General features: G+C 47.4%; 2 protein-coding genes across 4 annotated transcripts in view; one reads left to right on the top strand and one right to left on the bottom strand.

Moving 5' to 3' along the window:
• Positions 1–640: 640 nt before the first annotated feature.
• Positions 641–16,298, bottom strand: part of col14a1b (collagen, type XIV, alpha 1b) — a 129,031-nt gene continuing 113,373 nt past the window's right edge. The window contains exons 38-48 of one of the 3 annotated variants that reach the window (XM_076754277.1): positions 12,229–12,324; positions 12,039–12,092; positions 11,271–11,324; positions 9,681–9,734; positions 9,465–9,536; positions 7,294–7,329; positions 6,346–6,412; positions 5,958–6,146; positions 5,742–5,819; positions 5,498–5,653; positions 641–2,625 (exon numbers count right to left, since the gene is read on the bottom strand). In XM_076754277.1, coding sequence (XP_076610392.1) covers positions 2,342–2,625; positions 5,498–5,653; positions 5,742–5,819; positions 5,958–6,146; positions 6,346–6,412; positions 7,294–7,329; positions 9,465–9,536; positions 9,681–9,734; positions 11,271–11,324; positions 12,039–12,092; positions 12,229–12,324 — 1,140 coding nt within the window. In that variant the 3' untranslated portion in view covers positions 641–2,341. Of the gene's footprint in view, positions 3,785–5,497; positions 5,654–5,741; positions 5,820–5,957; positions 6,147–6,345; positions 6,413–7,293; positions 7,330–9,464; positions 9,537–9,680; positions 9,735–11,270; positions 11,325–12,038; positions 12,093–12,228; positions 12,325–16,298 lie in introns of all 3 variants that reach the window. The other 2 variants (XM_076754278.1, XM_076754279.1) reach the window with 2 other exon arrangements.
• Positions 13,845–15,771, top strand: LOC143335224 (CD209 antigen-like protein D). The gene is made up of 6 exons (XM_076754491.1): positions 13,845–13,995; positions 14,271–14,369; positions 14,467–14,607; positions 14,683–14,807; positions 14,896–15,017; positions 15,645–15,771. Exons 1-6 carry the CDS (start codon positions 13,845–13,847, stop codon positions 15,769–15,771), a joined length of 765 nt encoding a protein of 254 aa, XP_076610606.1.

The following is a 16,298-nucleotide window of genomic DNA, read 5'->3' as shown; positions in this document are numbered from 1 at the left end:
TATAACCTGTTGGAGCTTTAATCTTCATCAATGCATCAGATTCTGAAAGATCATCATGTGTCTGCAGCTCGGCCGTCCTGTGAGAACCACGTATCTCCAAAAACTCTGACGAGCTCAGAGAAACAGGCTGTTTTCAGCTGATCCAAGAGGCTTTTTAAAGAGTTCACTGAGCTGACGAAGACATGAAGGAACTCTTCATCCTTCAGTTCAGCACAAACATGTGGAGATACGTGGTTTTCACTGACAGGAGTGTGAACAGCTGTAATCTGTAGAGTAACTAGTAACTAAAGCTGACAGACGGAGCGAGTGGAGTTGAAGTATTTACCTCTGAGGTGCTGTGCAGGAGAAAGTGGCATAAAAAGGAAGTACTCAGTGCAGTACCTGGAATTTAAAGTACTTGAGTAAATGTACTCAGTTACATTCCACCTCTGGCCAGATGTGCTTCTTGCCGACGGCTGCTTTGACCGGTTTGGTCTAAACGCTGGTTTGAGATGTTGGACTCTGCAGCTCACCTGCTGGTCTCAGCTCAGGCTTCACCTGGAGGCTCCGGCTTCCTGCTCGGTCGCTCTGTAAAGACACCTGAGTTCACCTGCTGAGGGACAGCCACACGTTCAGCAAACAGGCCACACGGACGACGGCGATGGTTGTACTTCAGTTTTATTGTTCTGAGAAAATCAATTCCAAGTAAAAAATAAATGACTTCCTTGATTTTATTTTTCAGACGTTTCCTGTCAGAGGCGAACCTGAACGCCTCAGAAACACTGAGCTGAAAAGCTTGACAAGATATTTGGGAAAGTTTAACGTGTGCTTGAAGCTACATGGTGACACTTTGTTTCAAATAACCAAACTTCTTCCCTTTCTGTAACCGATCTGCAGTTTAAGTGGATGAACTCAGACTCAGATTTCAGCTTTCGATTCTGCATAAAACCTGACAAATGAGACCTGGAGAGGTTTGTCCTGGAGCAGATGGCAGCTTCAGATCAACGGGAAGAAGGAAGCAAACACAGAGCGGGAAACAGCTGTCAGTCTTAAAAATACAATTCATTTTCCAGTCTGCACACGACCGGCAGCTTCTGTCATTACAGCAACAAACCTCACAGCTAAAGCTAAATCCACTTCCTAACATGACACCTCTGTCTGACATCAGCTGTTATCTGTGATCAACCCTGTCAAACACAGAGCGACATCAGTTTGAGCTTAACACTGTTACAACAACTGCAAACGAGTCCGTTCACCGAAAAAACTCTGAAGGAAGAACAAACATCTTTAATGGAACAGTAAAATGTGTCTATGAGACTAAACTAAAGGTTACATCACGGTAAATGATCAAAAACATGCAAAACTTTACATAAATTACTGTTTGTTTGGAAACTACCTGGTTGCAGTTTGGGAGCCTTTGAAACAAACAGGTGGAGGTAACAGAGGCGCGTTCAAGGCTTCAGCAGTGACTGCAGAGCAGGCGCACACAGACAGATGGGCTAGGAGGCTAACGTTAGCTGCTAGTGTGAATAACAGGAAGCGTAAAACAGAAAATAACAGCTGCTGAGCGTCAGCTCGGGTTTTATTCAGTGTGCAGGATTTGGTGCTCGTGGAGGCAGCTGGTAGCTAAATGTGGCAGGAAGCAGCGCTCAGTCCCTGACAAATGCATGAAACGTCAAAGCTTGAGTTACAGCCTCGTTCTGTAATGACGACAGTAAAGAGCAGAGAGTGAAGCCGCTGATCCGACCTGGTCGTCTGGTGAAGCTTCGCCCGGTCTGCAGCCACTGTGACGCCGCCGTGGACACACCTCAGGGCCGAATCACACCTTAAACTGACGGCGGATGAAATGAAAAGCTTTGTTTTCTGAACCCCGACGTTCGCTGACACCTCGGCAGCCATGAAACTGAAGGTTAGAGGAGGATGAAGAGGGATGTAACCTGCAGGCGTCTGTGTGTCGGCGCTTTGCTGCAGCGTTCAGTTAGGCGACAGGTAGGAGGCACTTAACCAACCAGGTAAAGAACAAACAGCAGAACGGGACCGGCGGCTTTTCTCCGCTCAGATCTGATGACGAAACGTGAGAGAAACTGACTTTGATGACAGAAACAGCTAAACTGTTGACGGAAAGACGTGAAGTCTGAGCTCCGGCGTTTAAAACCAACGTCTGAGACAAAAGCAACAGAAACAAATCAACACAAACCTGTTTGCTTGAATTCAATAGATGACCCCCCCACCCCCACCCCCCGCCCCCCCACAGTGTCCATAAGAAATCCTCTACATCAGGCACTTGTTGATTAGTCCATAACAGCTCCAAACCGCCCAATCAGAAGCGGCGAGCGGCCCTCCGTCCTCCGCTCGCTTCCTCTCATTTAATTAGTCCCGACAGTGTCTTCGCTCCTCTCTTTAGTCTCCTCTTCGGCCCGATTATCTCCTCGTCTCCCTTCAGACTCCGGGCGCCGCGGTGGGACCTCAGGTCGACGTCGTCCAGGCTGAGCGCGGGGTCGTCGGGGGCCACGGGCCGCGGCGCCGGGTAGTTGGGCTGGTAGTAGCGGTACGGGTCGTCCTCCTCCACCTCGCCGTAGTTCTGGAAGACGTTGGACGGCAGTTGGACTGCGGGGACAGCGCCGCCATCAGTGAAATCCTCACCCTCTGCGATGCCAACCAATCAGGCAGCGAGCCGAGCCGGTGCGCCGGTCACACAGGCAGACAGTCAATGAGCGCCCAAAACAAAGATGGCCGACCCCACCACCACAGGAAGCAAGGTTTTGGATTGGTTTGTCGGGTTTCGATTGGGTTAGCGAGACAGGAAGAGGGGGCGGGACAAGAAGGAAGGAGCAAGAGACACAGAGACAAGGGTTACCAAGGTTACCAAGGGTTGGCGTGGGTTACCAAGGGTTAATGAGTCAGGGTTACCAAGGTTACGGACTGAGGGCAGAGTCAGAGGAGGGATGAACTTAAGATCAACGACGACAAAAGGCAAAATCAGCAAAGTCTGAGTTTTATTAGAGAAACCAAACTGTGGAGGTTTGAGCAGGAAGTTAATGATCTTTAAATTCACATTCAAACCGTCACAGTTTGGGTCGTTTCAGGGTTTCCACGACGTTTTTTTAGACACGTTACGATAAAACAACGAGCAGCATGTCTGCTGTCGCACAGGTGAGCGCTGAGGCCTCGAGAGAGACGAGTCAGGAGAGGACGAGCGAGTCAGCGAGAGTCCGTCCAATTCAAAGAGACGTCTGACGAAGAGTCTGACGAAGAGTCTGACGAAGAGTCTGACCAAGAGTCTCACCAAGAGTCTGACCAAGAGTCTGCATTTCTCTCATGAAGAGACCAAAACGAGCAGAGCGAGGTGTGTGTGAGTCACACCTCAAACACTGAAGCTTTTTAAGGTTTTGGTCTTTTCGTGGGAAAATCTGGAAACACGGCAGCTTTGTCCTCTGTGGTGTTTGATCGTTAAAGAATATATTAAGAAACATATAAAACGAGATGACTGACAGTACGACTGAGAAACGCCTAAAGAAGAAGACGGTTAGTTAATCAGCTATAAAGAAACAGCAACTTCCTGTTTTATGGTTGGTTTTGGTGGAAGTCAGTCCAGCCTCATGTCTGACTTCCTGTGTTTTTCCCTCTAACCCACATTTTTGATGATGTCATATTGTTAATGTCATCACGTGAAGGCAAAGCGAGCTGAAGCTGATGCAGTGACCTGCAGCAGGCAGCAGCCTCTGCAGCGGTTAAAGCCATTGATCACGCCTGTGGTGGCTTTCAGAGTTTGTGAACGAGGCTCAGTAGTCACTGAAATACGGCGCTGAGGGTGATGAAGAGGAGAAGGTGCGAGGAAGAGGCGAGGACGGACAGACAGACAGACAGACAGACAGACAGACAGGAGAGACAAACAGAGACAGAGGAGTGATTACAACATGCAGACGTTACTCACATGACGAGCCTGCAGGCTGCGAGCTGCACCTTTCAGGCCGCTGCGTGACCTTTAACCTCAGCACACGTCAACGTTAAAAGTCATGCACTTCAAGGCTGCAGATGTGTCGTGCAGGGCTTTCGTTTCACTTCACTTCCAGAGTTTAAAAGGCTGTTTGCTGCGTCAGCGTGTTCAAACATGACGTCCCGCACGTCTTTTCCTGTGACGGCTGACAAAAGCTGCCGGCAGCACAGATTCACCAGCTCAACTCTGATGGAGTTTTGTAATAAGGAATTTGTGTGTGTGTGTTTAATATGAGTGTGAAGAAGAAAACCCTGCACGCAGCATCGTTCCATCAAACCCACACTCACAACAGAGTCATGTGACAGAAGTCATGAAATGTTCGGATGCAGAATTCAGTCTTCTGATGAGATTTTTGGCTGACGTGAGCAGCAGGAAGACATTAAGCTTAAAGGGCCAGTTCACCCAGTTCACCCAGTTCACAACCAACAGATTTTCTCACTTAGTGGACGATTTGTGATGCAACTAAACAGAGATGACACTTAAAGACCCAGAGAAACGCAAACAAAACCTCTTTCAGGTTTCTGTTGAGGGATCCCGCATGAATTCACTTCAATCAATTTGGGAAGGATTCGGGTTCCCGGTGGTCAGACGAGGACGCAGCATCACCGGACATTTGGATTTTACGTACACGTGAAGAGATTATGTGTATTCAGCAAAATGTTGAACTATTCCTTTGAGGAAGCTACAGATGATCCAAACCGCCGTCTCACTGGGTCTTTAACAACTCAGCTGTTGTGTCTCTGAACTGGCACATTTTTACTGGAATGATTTGAAGCAGAAAATATTCACTTTCATCGTTTCAGTGGTTTGGGTGAAGCGGCCCTTCAATGTGGTGACTTTAAGGGTAAAAGTTGAAGGTTTATTCGTTGTTGTTGTTTGGATGTTTACGTTCATGTTCCACCAAAAACAAGCTCAAAGTATCAAATGATGTTTGAAATCGTACAAAATTTCAAAATCACAAAACACAACTTTGAATTTCTTGTTTCAGAGACGCAACGTGCACAAATCCAGACTGCAGCTGAATCCTGCATCTGAACGGCGGCTGTATTTCGAGGTGTTTCACCTTGAAATACGCCGAGCGTCTGATGGGCGGCTTCAGTGACATGCAGCCTGTTCAACTCAGCGGCAGCTTTTCAACATGAAAAGGAACCAGATGAATTAAACATTTCACTTGACGACCTTCAATCCAAAAGACGCTGAAAAGCTTCATGCTCAGTCATACGGTTCACATACTGAAACAAGCCGATGGGTTTAAGTCACGCCAACACGCCGTACGTGTTGTAGTTACATACGAGAACAAAGATGGAGGCTCAAACGTGATGTGTAATCTTTACGTTAAAAGTTTAAAGTCTGTTTCTTCCTCTGTGGTGTAGCTCAGCAGAATATCTGACGATACGATGAATTCAGTTAAAATGAGTCAAATAACGTCTTCACAGACTGATCAATATTATTGATGACAGTTAAGTCTTCAGATCGTTCAGTGTTTTTTCACCTGCTGCCTTATTTAAGGACCCTACGTACCTCCGACATTGTAGCCCACGCAGGCGTTCTGGTCGCAGTAGCCGGGAGGCCCAGCGGAGCCGACGGGTCCGGGGACCCCGGGCCGACCGGGGGTGCCAGGATTTCCAGGTCGCCCCGATGAACCCTGGCTGCCAGGTCTGCCCTGCCCCTGAGGACCTGGGTGGAGGAAGAAAACGCGATCAGGTGGAGCAGACTGAAATCGTCTGTGGAACGGCTCAGCACGGCACAGCACGGCTTAACCTACCGGGGGGTCCCGGAGGTCCTCTGGGGCCTTGGACTCCAACACCTTGAGATCCTTTCTCACCCTTTTCACCGAGTTGACCTGGACACACACACACACACACACACACACACACACACACACACACACACACCAGTTGCTCCGTCAGTATCACCACATGAACACCAACTGTGATCCTCCGTCTGGTGTCTCTGCCGTCCACACTCTGCTGGTCTTCACCTCTTTCTCCTGGTTGCCCGTTCTGTCCGTTCTGTCCTGGGAAGCCAGGTCTTCCTGGGGGTCCCTGTTCTCCCTGAGGCCCCGGAGATCCCGCTCTGCCGGGCTCTCCTGGGGGCCCTGGCACAGTGCGGATGGAGACTGGTGGACTGGGTGCGTGGTTCAGGATGGTGTTGTAGCGCGCCATGTGGCCTGGAAACAGGAAAAGGGACCAACTTCCAGAAACTGAACTGGAGGAATTCTAGTTTTTACCATCATGTTGGTGATGTCTGAAACTGGCTGTGACGGTGATCAAATTAACTCTGTCGGTGTCTTTCAGAAGCTTTTAATTGAAGGGAATTTCTCATTTCAGAGAGTGAAGCTGAAATAAACAGGAAGTGATTTTACTCACTCTGAATCAGCTGCTCACACACCTGCCGGGCGATGGCCTGAACGGACGCCGCCGACTGGAGGTCGCCCTGCAGACACACGTTTGATTTAACTACGACTGAGGCGTCGTGAGATACGAGTTTTTTAACAGACACTGACGTACTCTGCAGTTTGATGTTAGTGTGAATCAAGAGAGGCCGACTGTTTCTTAAATCGTTGTTTTTCTGAACAGGGTTTGGTTCCTGAGCTGCTGCATCGTCACACCACGTTCATTTATTCTCCAGGCTGCCATTGTTAAACATTCTGCTGCAGGCTCATGATGTGCATCACAGACACGCGTTTGTCTGCACATTTACATGAATAAATAAATTCTGTGTGCACAAACACTCACCTGTCTCACACACAAACACTCGTTTTCGACCCACGGCTGAGCTGAGCTTCTTCAGCTGAGAAGTTTTCAAGATACTTCTTCATTTAATTAGATTAAAAAAAATATTTCTCTCTGGCACAAATGACTCCTCTTAGTTTAAGTCTGGAGAGCAGAAATGATTCAGGTGGGATTAACCTCTGACCTCCACGATGTCCTGTAAATGAAGATCTCACATGTTCTGTCCTGACTGACGTGTTCAGGCCTCAGTCAGCTGCTGGCAGCATGAAGCTCAGACTCTAAACCAGACCTTTAGTTTCCGTCATCACAGGAGGAAACTTTGTGTGTGATGAGGATCTTTGCTCGCAGGAAACTGTGTATGCAAACGCTTCATTTAAATTTAGATTGAACAAACGTGCATCCATTTCACATGCAGAAGGCGATATGTAACCGCAGGCTGAGAAAATATCACAAAATATTAACCTCACTGACAAAATAAATACCTGAAACGTGTTGTCGGGTTTTCACGTTCTCTTAACAACATGCTGGACGGAAAGAGAAAAGAGCAACTTCACCTGTCAGCAGAGCCTGATGGACACTTACCCGTTCACCTTTGTCCCCTTTGGTTCCCGGAGGACCCTGCAACACAGAACATAGCACAGTCTGTTCGGCGTTATGGATCATGGTACGTGTCTCTGAGAGGACGATGAAGACACGAAGCCAAGGATTCTCCGGTCAGGACACAGCAGACTGTCCTCTCCACCTCTAACAGACCTACAAGCTTCGCTTCTCCTTTTTCTGGTTAATTTAGGGTCTCGGGGATGTTTTGAATTGAGCTGCTGAATTCAGCCTTCGGCCTCAGAAGGAGACGAGCTTTGCCTTCATCAGACAGAATCCAAGCTTGTAAAACACACAACAGATGGTAGAGAAAGAAAGAAATTTCAGCTTTTATCTTGACAAACCTCTCTTTAACGCTGCATTTGAGCCATTACAAAAACTATCTTTATGCAAACGGCGTCATTACCGAAAAACGAACTACATTTTCCTCCAGTAAGTTCACATTAAGAGCTGCAACTGACAACAGTGTGGTAATTAGTTAAGGAGGGCTCTTTGCAGTCCACCCACGTCTCTGTAATTACATGCTTGACAACAGTTTTTCACAGCGATGCAAAGTCATTTGTCAGCAGTTTGTTTCACCTCCCACAGAATCTCATTTCTTCTCTGGCGGCGCAGTCGAAATGTGATTTACTGTCTGTGAACATTTCATTTAATCAGCAACAAATGCCAAAGCCCGGAGTGGTCACATCCTTAAACACAGCACCAGCACAGAGAACGCACGTCTCACACACACACACACACACACACACACACACACACACACACACACACACACACACACACACACACACACTGATGGAGGCGGAGCTGCGTTCGTCTGCTCATCAGGTGCAGCTTAATGTTCGCTGTCTTGCTCCAGGTGGGTGGAGGAGTCGAGGGTGAAATGACCCCGTCTCGCCGCTCCACCTGGGACGACCTGCAGTTTGGTTCAGGACCCTTTGGTTCCACTCAAAGCGATTCTCAGTGAATCGACCTTTCTGACTGTCTGACCACATTTACAACAACACAACGACTAACATTTCCATGATGGCTGTTAGTCGTTGTAACTAAGTACATTTACTCAAGTAGTGCACTTCAGTACAAGTCTGAGCTGCTCGTATTTCACTCTGCATGTTGCACTTCTTACTCCACTACATTCATCTGACAGCTTTAGTTACTAGTTACTTTACAGATTCCTCCTCCTGTCCAGTGAAAACCACGTATCTCCAGATGTTTGTGCTGAACTGAAGGGTGAAGAGTTCCTTCATGTCTCCATAAACTCTTTAAAAAGCCTCTTGATAAGCTGAAAATGCATCGTCACAAAGATATGAATCCACAAACAGCAGATAGAAACACTGACAGGAACATTTTACTGACACACGAGGAGTTTTACTTTAAGTACTTTAAGTACATTTAACCGATGGTACTTCAGTAGATGATGTGAATACGTCCTCCTCATTAAACACACATACAGTCGGCAGCTCAGTGTGTTCCCGGCTCCCGGCTCTGGTTCTGGTGACGTCTGAATCTTCGTCTAAACGTCGACCAGCTGGAGCCACATCTCTTTCTCCTCAGCCTCCTCTGCGATATATAATATAATAACAATGCTTCTAACAACACTAAAGGCCACGAGGACTCTTCAGTTAAACGGCAGATGTTTCAGTCGTTTCGGAGATTCAGCTGCTGCTCACAAACGTAATCAGGCATCGAGTCTTTAAAGAGAAAGTCATCATGCACCCATGATTCTGTTATTCGTCCAAACCTCAGCTGGTACAAACTAAGATCAGCTGGAAGCTGTAAAAAGCCTTCATGGAGGGATAATGAGCCTGACAGACAGGGGAAAGGTGGAGGCAGGAAGGCGGGCTGAAGCTCTGACAGGTGTTTTTATTACCCTTCAATTGGCCTCCTCAGTGTGTGTGTGTGTGTGTGTGTGTGTGTGTGTGTGTGTGTGTGTGTGTGTGCGACAGGCCGTGACCTTCAGACCGGACAGGAAGCTGTTAATCCTGCCGTCAGTCTGCTCGCTGACAGACGGCGTTAAGCCTGACTGACACGTCTTCCTGCCTCCTCCTGGATATTTCCACAGCGGTGCAGCAGCTTTGACAGACAGGTGAGGGAACACACAAAGCTCCTCCCTCTTACAGGTGGAAGACTGGGCAGGAAGAGGCAGCTCTACTCACCGGTGGTCCCAGCTCTCCCTGTTTTCCTGGAGGGCCGGTGGTACCTGGGGCCCCTGGGGCTCCTGGAGTCCCCTGAGGAGACACAGACAGATGTGAGCCAATCAGATTCAATCGATCTTTATTGTCCAGGTGTGCCGACACAGTGCCATCAGGACTCACACAGACCAAACACACAAACATACAGCTGAACCACGTCACCATTCAGTAATGACTTACGATGGTTCCCGGGGGACCCTGCCTGCCCGCCGGGCCGTCTTTCCCTGGCAGCCCCTGTGGAGGGAAGAAGACGTTTTCGATGCTCATCTCGTTGGTTTGTACTTGATTTCACGTATTTTGTAAACACATTTTGTCACTGCAAACTATTCAGACTGCTAGGAGACGTAGTATTCGTGTAAAATGAGTGCTAGCAGTATTACAGCCAGTGGAAGCAGTGCTTAGCTGTGTGCAACCATTACTACCACTGCAGTAGTACACAGGAGTGGTACTACAACCCTACTTCCAAAGGATTTGAGCGCAGTGCAAAACATTTATTTATAATTAAGATATCTGAATTTGGATACCTGCCCATAGCGAGCACTGACCAGGCAGCAGTGTAAACCTTTTGAATGCAGCGACGAGTTCATGAAGAATTAAAGTTCCAGCGTAAAACAACACAACTGCATCACATGAACAAAATGCTCTCGTGCCAGGAAGCCTCGTGTGATGGCGTCCTCTGACCATTGTGGGGCGCTGCAGGTTTGTGGCTTGTGACGTTTCAGTTTCTGGTGCCGTTAATAAAGCACACACGGTGTGTGCAACGTCCCGTCTGTTAGAACCACAGAGCTGCAGAACACTGGGCCAGCAGTGTTAGCATCCTCAGCTAACAGATCTACATTTCCATCATGCAGAATGAGCAGACATTTCCACAAATGAATGAAGCTGATGAGGTCCAACACTAAACGTAATGATCTTGTTTCTCAAACAGGACTAGCAGACGCTCACATTCTCTTCTGCTCATCTTTTAAACGGCATCCTGACTTTTCTGGGGTCAGTTGCAGCCGTTGAAGCAGAGCAGCAGACAGGAGCAGAGGCGCTGGTTTCAGAGTGTTTGGTTCCTCTTATGAAATAAATCCAGTCCAGTGGCTCACAGTTGCCCTCTATCAGCAGCTAAATGCCAACTTTGCCAGATCATGAGAAATATGCTTCATGTAGATTGTTCAGCTGCACAAATTAAGCAAATTATTATCTGTTATCTTCTCCTGTATGAAGCTGCCATCGTCGTGACTTGATGAAACGCTGCTGTAAAGTCTAACAGCTCAGTGTACCTGTTGTCCTTCCTGTCCATCCTGCAGCTGTCTTAACACGAGCTGTAACAGTAAAAGAACACTGTCTTTGAAAAGTTTCAGCTGTTATTCTTCATGTTTTTCACCAAATGTTTTCATCACAGGTCAAACAGTTCTGGCCCCAGAAGAAGAATTCAGTGATTAAAACATGCATTCGTTCATGTCTCCACAGAGCTGCACTGCTGGAACCCTCGTTAAGACGAAAAATGAAAGTGACCAAAGATCAGCGGCACAGCGGCGCCCGTTTCAGCTGTCAGGCCGGTTGAACCTTCGTACAGAGTTTTGTCCTCAAAGCACAAACCATCGGCTTGTCAAGAGGACTTTCTACACCCTAAAAGCATGACAGACCAAAGCCACAGAGACGTCCTCTGAGCCGTCTGCCGGCTCTGAAACAAGCGTCTGTGGCCGATCATTCCAAGATGTGTAGTGTTACCAGGACCCGCATCAGTGTTGCTTATTGACGGGAATATTTGAGGTGACTCACTCTGGGTCCTGCAGATCCTTCTCTGCCCTGAGCTCCAGCTCTGCCAGGAACGCCCTGAAACACCAAGAGAGCAGAGGTCAGTGCAGGTCAACGTTCACACCGAGGCTAAGCCGTCACACACTGAACCCACCACAGAAAGCCTTCAGTGACGGGACACGAGTGGCTGTATTCAGTGTTTTCACTTGTGTTTTTCATTACTCGAACACACTCCCATAATTCAGGGATGCAAACAGAAATCACTCTTCATAGATCATGAATCTATCATGTCTCTGCTGTGACTCCAGCTGAAGACCTTTGTTGCATCACTTCCTGTACTATCACCTTTCCAATAAAGGCAGAAAACAGACATCATGTGACTGGTGTTGAGCTGCTTTTGCTGCACTGACACAAACTCAGGGGACAGAAATACATTTGAAGCATTGAAATCAACCTTTTGCAAATGCCACCATTATTCAAAATCTGTCAACTGTTTGCTTCCAAAAGGTCATATTAGTGGTGGTCATTTACAGTCGAGCAGTAATTAATGATGGGAGGCTCTTTTCACGCAGCACAGACGCTTAAAGATGCAGTTTTACGACCCAAACATGGTGGAAACCTGCATCACAGAACCAGCAGAATGAAAACCTATAAGCACTAAGAAGAAGCCACTGAACACTGCAGCGACACACAGAAACCTGACTGCAATCCACCCAAATTGAATGCTACAAGGCCTCAACTGAGGGAGTCTGAGCTTCTAGTTTCACATGTGTTTTTTTTTTTTTTTTTTACCTGTGTTCCTTGTTGTCCGGCGTCCCCTTTCTGTCCTCTCTCTCCAGGAGAACCCTGCAGACAGACATTAAGACCTTTTTTTATGTTTGTATGTGTAGAGTACTTCCTTTGGGAGTATCATCTGAATCATACTGGCAGTGATGTGGACTGAGCTCTGCAGTGAGTGTAGTATAGTGTGTGTGTGTCATACTGGGGGTCCTATGATGGAGCGTCCGCTGGGTCCCTGTGGTCCTTGGGGTCCTTGAGGTCCTGGTACACCTGTGTCACCAACTGGACCAGCCGGCCCCTGGAGAGAGACCAAACACAAAACTGAAACATGACGAAACGCAAAGTTTGAACATAAAGACGAAAAGCTTCAACATATCCACAGCCGACACTTACTGGTTTGGATGTAAACAAACCCAGAAACCAGTACCCGTGGCTGTGACTATGAGCCCAGACTACTGGCCACCAGTGATGAGACAGCACACATGATGAGCTGACGCGAAACGAGAGCAAAGGCAGGTCCGTCCATTAAAGTCTGATTCATGAACAGGTCAGTCCCTCTTGAATACATTCTCACAGCCTTCGTCGGTAACGGGCCATGACGGAAGCGCCTGCAGTGTCCTGATGAGAGAAAGCCTCCGCCAGCAGCCATGTTGAACTCAGAGGCTGCAGAGAGGCTCTGGGGTCACAGAGGGATTTAGAAATGTCCTCCTGAAAGCGACTGGACTCCTTACAGTCTAGCAGGTGAAATAATGTTGCAAGAATCACCAGAAACATAACCTGCAAACACTTCCACCGTTCAAGTTTCACAAGGAGACGTTTGCTTTAATAGACAACAAAGTTTGGTCTGTTTGCACATTTGATCCAGATGAAAGCAGCTGCAGACGTGGAAACTGGCTGACGGTCACTGCTCCGACTACAGCCGAGCGCTGCTGACCGTAACACCGCTTTAAACGCTGGATGAAGTGATGAAGTTTACAGAGGAAGACCGTGAGGAGCTCTGCAGGACAGGAAGAGGAAGTGCTTTCTGTGATCAGACAAACCCGATGAACGCAGAGTAACACATGCGAACACGCGTCCACACGCCATCCTCCGGCTGCTCTGGCTCGTGTTCTGGCCACAGACGAATTCTCTGACAGCAAAAGTAAACAACTTGGTTTGTGAAGCTTCATCAAGCTCGGCTTTGACAGATTTTTGTGATTATGCTCGAGTTCGTATCTGATTTTTCGGAGGCTCGTTTCATCGATCTGATAGCGTGACACGCCACATCCGTCACAAACACTTCAGTCACAGTACACGCTGCCTCAGGATGTCATGATGGCCCTGAGCAAAAGAAATAAACAGGACAGGACCATCTGATTCATCATGTGATGTTTGAGTTCAGAGGTCAAACATGAAGTCTGGTTCCTCTGTGGCCTCTTCTGTCAGCAGCAACACACTTTGACATTGAGCTCAACGACAAATCAGAATTCTGTGAACGTCTTTGAGCTCAAGCTTCATGACAAACCACAGATCACAGACGTGTCAGACGAGAAGAAGAAAGCTAATGGACTCTCAGAAATGTTTGTTTCTGAGTGAAAAACATCTAAAACAAACAAAGAAAAAACAAATGAGGACTGAAAAAAATTGAACTGCCCACTTATTACAGAGACTGTGGCCATACAGAGATGAGCGTGTGTGTGTGTGTGTGTGTATGTGTGTTTTCCTGCGACTACTTCCTGTCCTGATTAGCACATAAAGAAACAGAGACGGAGAAACCTTGGCACAAAACAGCAGCAGCATCAGAGCAGACGGCAGAGACAGTTTAAGAGACGTCTTCAAATGTCGTCCAACGACCACGAAGACCCAAACCTGACAATGAGCGAGAGGTACAGCAAAGGTGTCCAAGAGGACGGACGAGAGCGAGCGGAGAGACTGCTGGACATCAACGACGGCGCCGAGCATGGCGGCGCTGTCTCCACGCAGGACGGAGGTATGAAATACCGTCAATGCTAAACATGACTGGAAACAACTGAATGAGTGTTTGTTGCTTCTGGTAACACTTGCCGGCTGTAACGACTTAATTTCCCCGGTGTGGGATCAATAAAGTCTAATCTTATCTTATTTCATATGTGAAAACTGTGTTTGGGCTTGTTTCCTGTAGTCGGCTGCGATGCTGGTGTCGATCTTAACATCCAGCCCGTTCAGATGATCTAAACGAGGGAAGGCTTCGTGAACATGTGCCCTCTGTGTACTTTGCCTCTGCAGGAGCACACGCTCATCTTCCACCTGTTCAAAGAACCCTTTCATGTGCACTGATCCTGGGTCTGCTGCTTATAGTCGGAGTGACCGTCCTGTCCAGACACTGTGAGGACCTCGTCTTTATTCTCACGTCACTGAACACCTTGGTCACGTGGTTTGATTTCACATCACTGCCTTGTCTCTTTTATGTCGTTTTCACCAGATATTTCACTCATTTTGGAGAAACACCAGCTGAGTAAGGACTTTAAGGAGCTGCAGACCAGTTATGAAAACCTGAGCAACGGTTACTGCCAGTCACAGCGGACAGAGAGCCAGACACAGGACGGCGCTATCCGTGACAAAGGTTTGAAACGAAACAGCAGACCGATGGAGTCTGATCTGAAACCTGTCACTAAAACTCTGACGCTGTTTCTTGAAGGATGGAAGAGATTCCGGTGCAGCTGTTACTACAAATCCACGGAGAGGAGGACCTGGACAGCCAGCAGGAGGTTCTGTCAGAGCAGAGGAGCAGATCTGGTCATAATAAACAGCAAAGAGGAGCATGTGAGTGTTTGAGCCTGAGCGTGGACAGCATCTCTGCTTTGTGTCCCGACAGACTGAGTAATGATCTGCTCCTCTGCTGAACGACCAGGACTTTGTCAGGGAGCTGAATGAAGCGGGAGCTTCCTGGATCGGCCTGCAGGCAGTGAAAACATACCAGTGGCAGCAGGAACTGGAGTGGAAGTGGGTGGACGGGTCAACGCCGACATATCTGTGAGAAACGTCTTTTTAATCATCTCGTACCTGGAACATTGTTTTTAGCTAAAGAGTCCCATTAATAATTAATTCATATTTGATCGGGTCAATCGTGTTTTCAAACATCAAACTTCTGAGTTGAATAGTTTCTACCTGACATGAACAGATATAGCTAATCACTGAAGAAGTCAATTGACTTGGTTTGCAGCTGTTGGGCTGAAAATGAAGGTTTCATTTTTCTGAATTCACATTTCAAGCCCAAACAGCTGGACTTGAAACGTTTAGTACCACCACGCTCACAGGTTGAAGCCACTGATCTCAGCTCAGGATCAAGCACTTGCAGTCCACAGCTTTACCACAAGAGGGCACTAACACACTCACGTTGATCCCCTCATCACTGAGGGCAGAAGAAAACAATAACTCTTCTGGACTTTATAAAGAAAATAAAATATATAAGGAAATTTAAAAAAAAAAAAAAAAGGAAGTTGGAAGACAAACCACACATGATGCTCCAGAGGAGAGTCAGTCTACAGTGAATGTTGTTATGAGAGTTTCCAAACACAAGACCTGCATGAATAACCTCATGATGGTAGCTGCATGTGTCGTGTGGACGTTCGTCATAACAGCACAGTGCTTGTTCTCCAGGGCCTGGCACGTAGGAGCGGACCTGACGCCTGTGGACGGGTCCACGGCATACATGGATCCACAAGGATCAATCAACCACGGCAACGACGGAGCCAAACAATGGATCTGTGAGACACGGATGTACTGAGAGGTTTCCAGGAGCCTCACGCTCCAACGTGTAGCGCACATGTAACCGTGATAAGACGACCTTTGCTGCATGCAATTAATAAAGGCAAACCTGTGAAAGTGAACTGTACTGCGTTTCTCACATTTACATGTAAAAGTACAAAAACGCTAAAAAGTTCAGACCTTTACTTTGAAAATAACATGAAAAGAACCACAGAGGAAGAAGTTTCTGCTGGAGGAAAAGTCAAAGAGCGTCCAAGCAAAGAAGGATGAACCTTCTCTGTGGAGCATGAAGGTGCTTTCAGCTTCACCATGTCTGTGTGTGTGTGTGTGTGTGTGTGTGTGTGTGTGTGTGTGTGTGGTGTCACCAGTCATTTTCAGGAGTGACCTACAGTACTGCTAATCCACGAGCTGACAGGACGTCTATTTTAACTATATTCACTTCACAGGAAAACTTGGTCATTTGTTTTTCTGTGAGGGAACAAAAAAAGTGAAAAGTCACATTCACTTCCTGTTTCAGACAGTTTGTGTGTTCAAGAACTCTGTGAA

The sequence above is a fragment of the Chaetodon auriga genome, chromosome 17, assembly GCF_051107435.1.
Source record: "Chaetodon auriga isolate fChaAug3 chromosome 17, fChaAug3.hap1, whole genome shotgun sequence".
Taxonomy (NCBI): domain Eukaryota; kingdom Metazoa; phylum Chordata; class Actinopteri; order Chaetodontiformes; family Chaetodontidae; genus Chaetodon; species Chaetodon auriga.
This window is presented reverse-complemented; position numbering and strand designations above follow the sequence as displayed.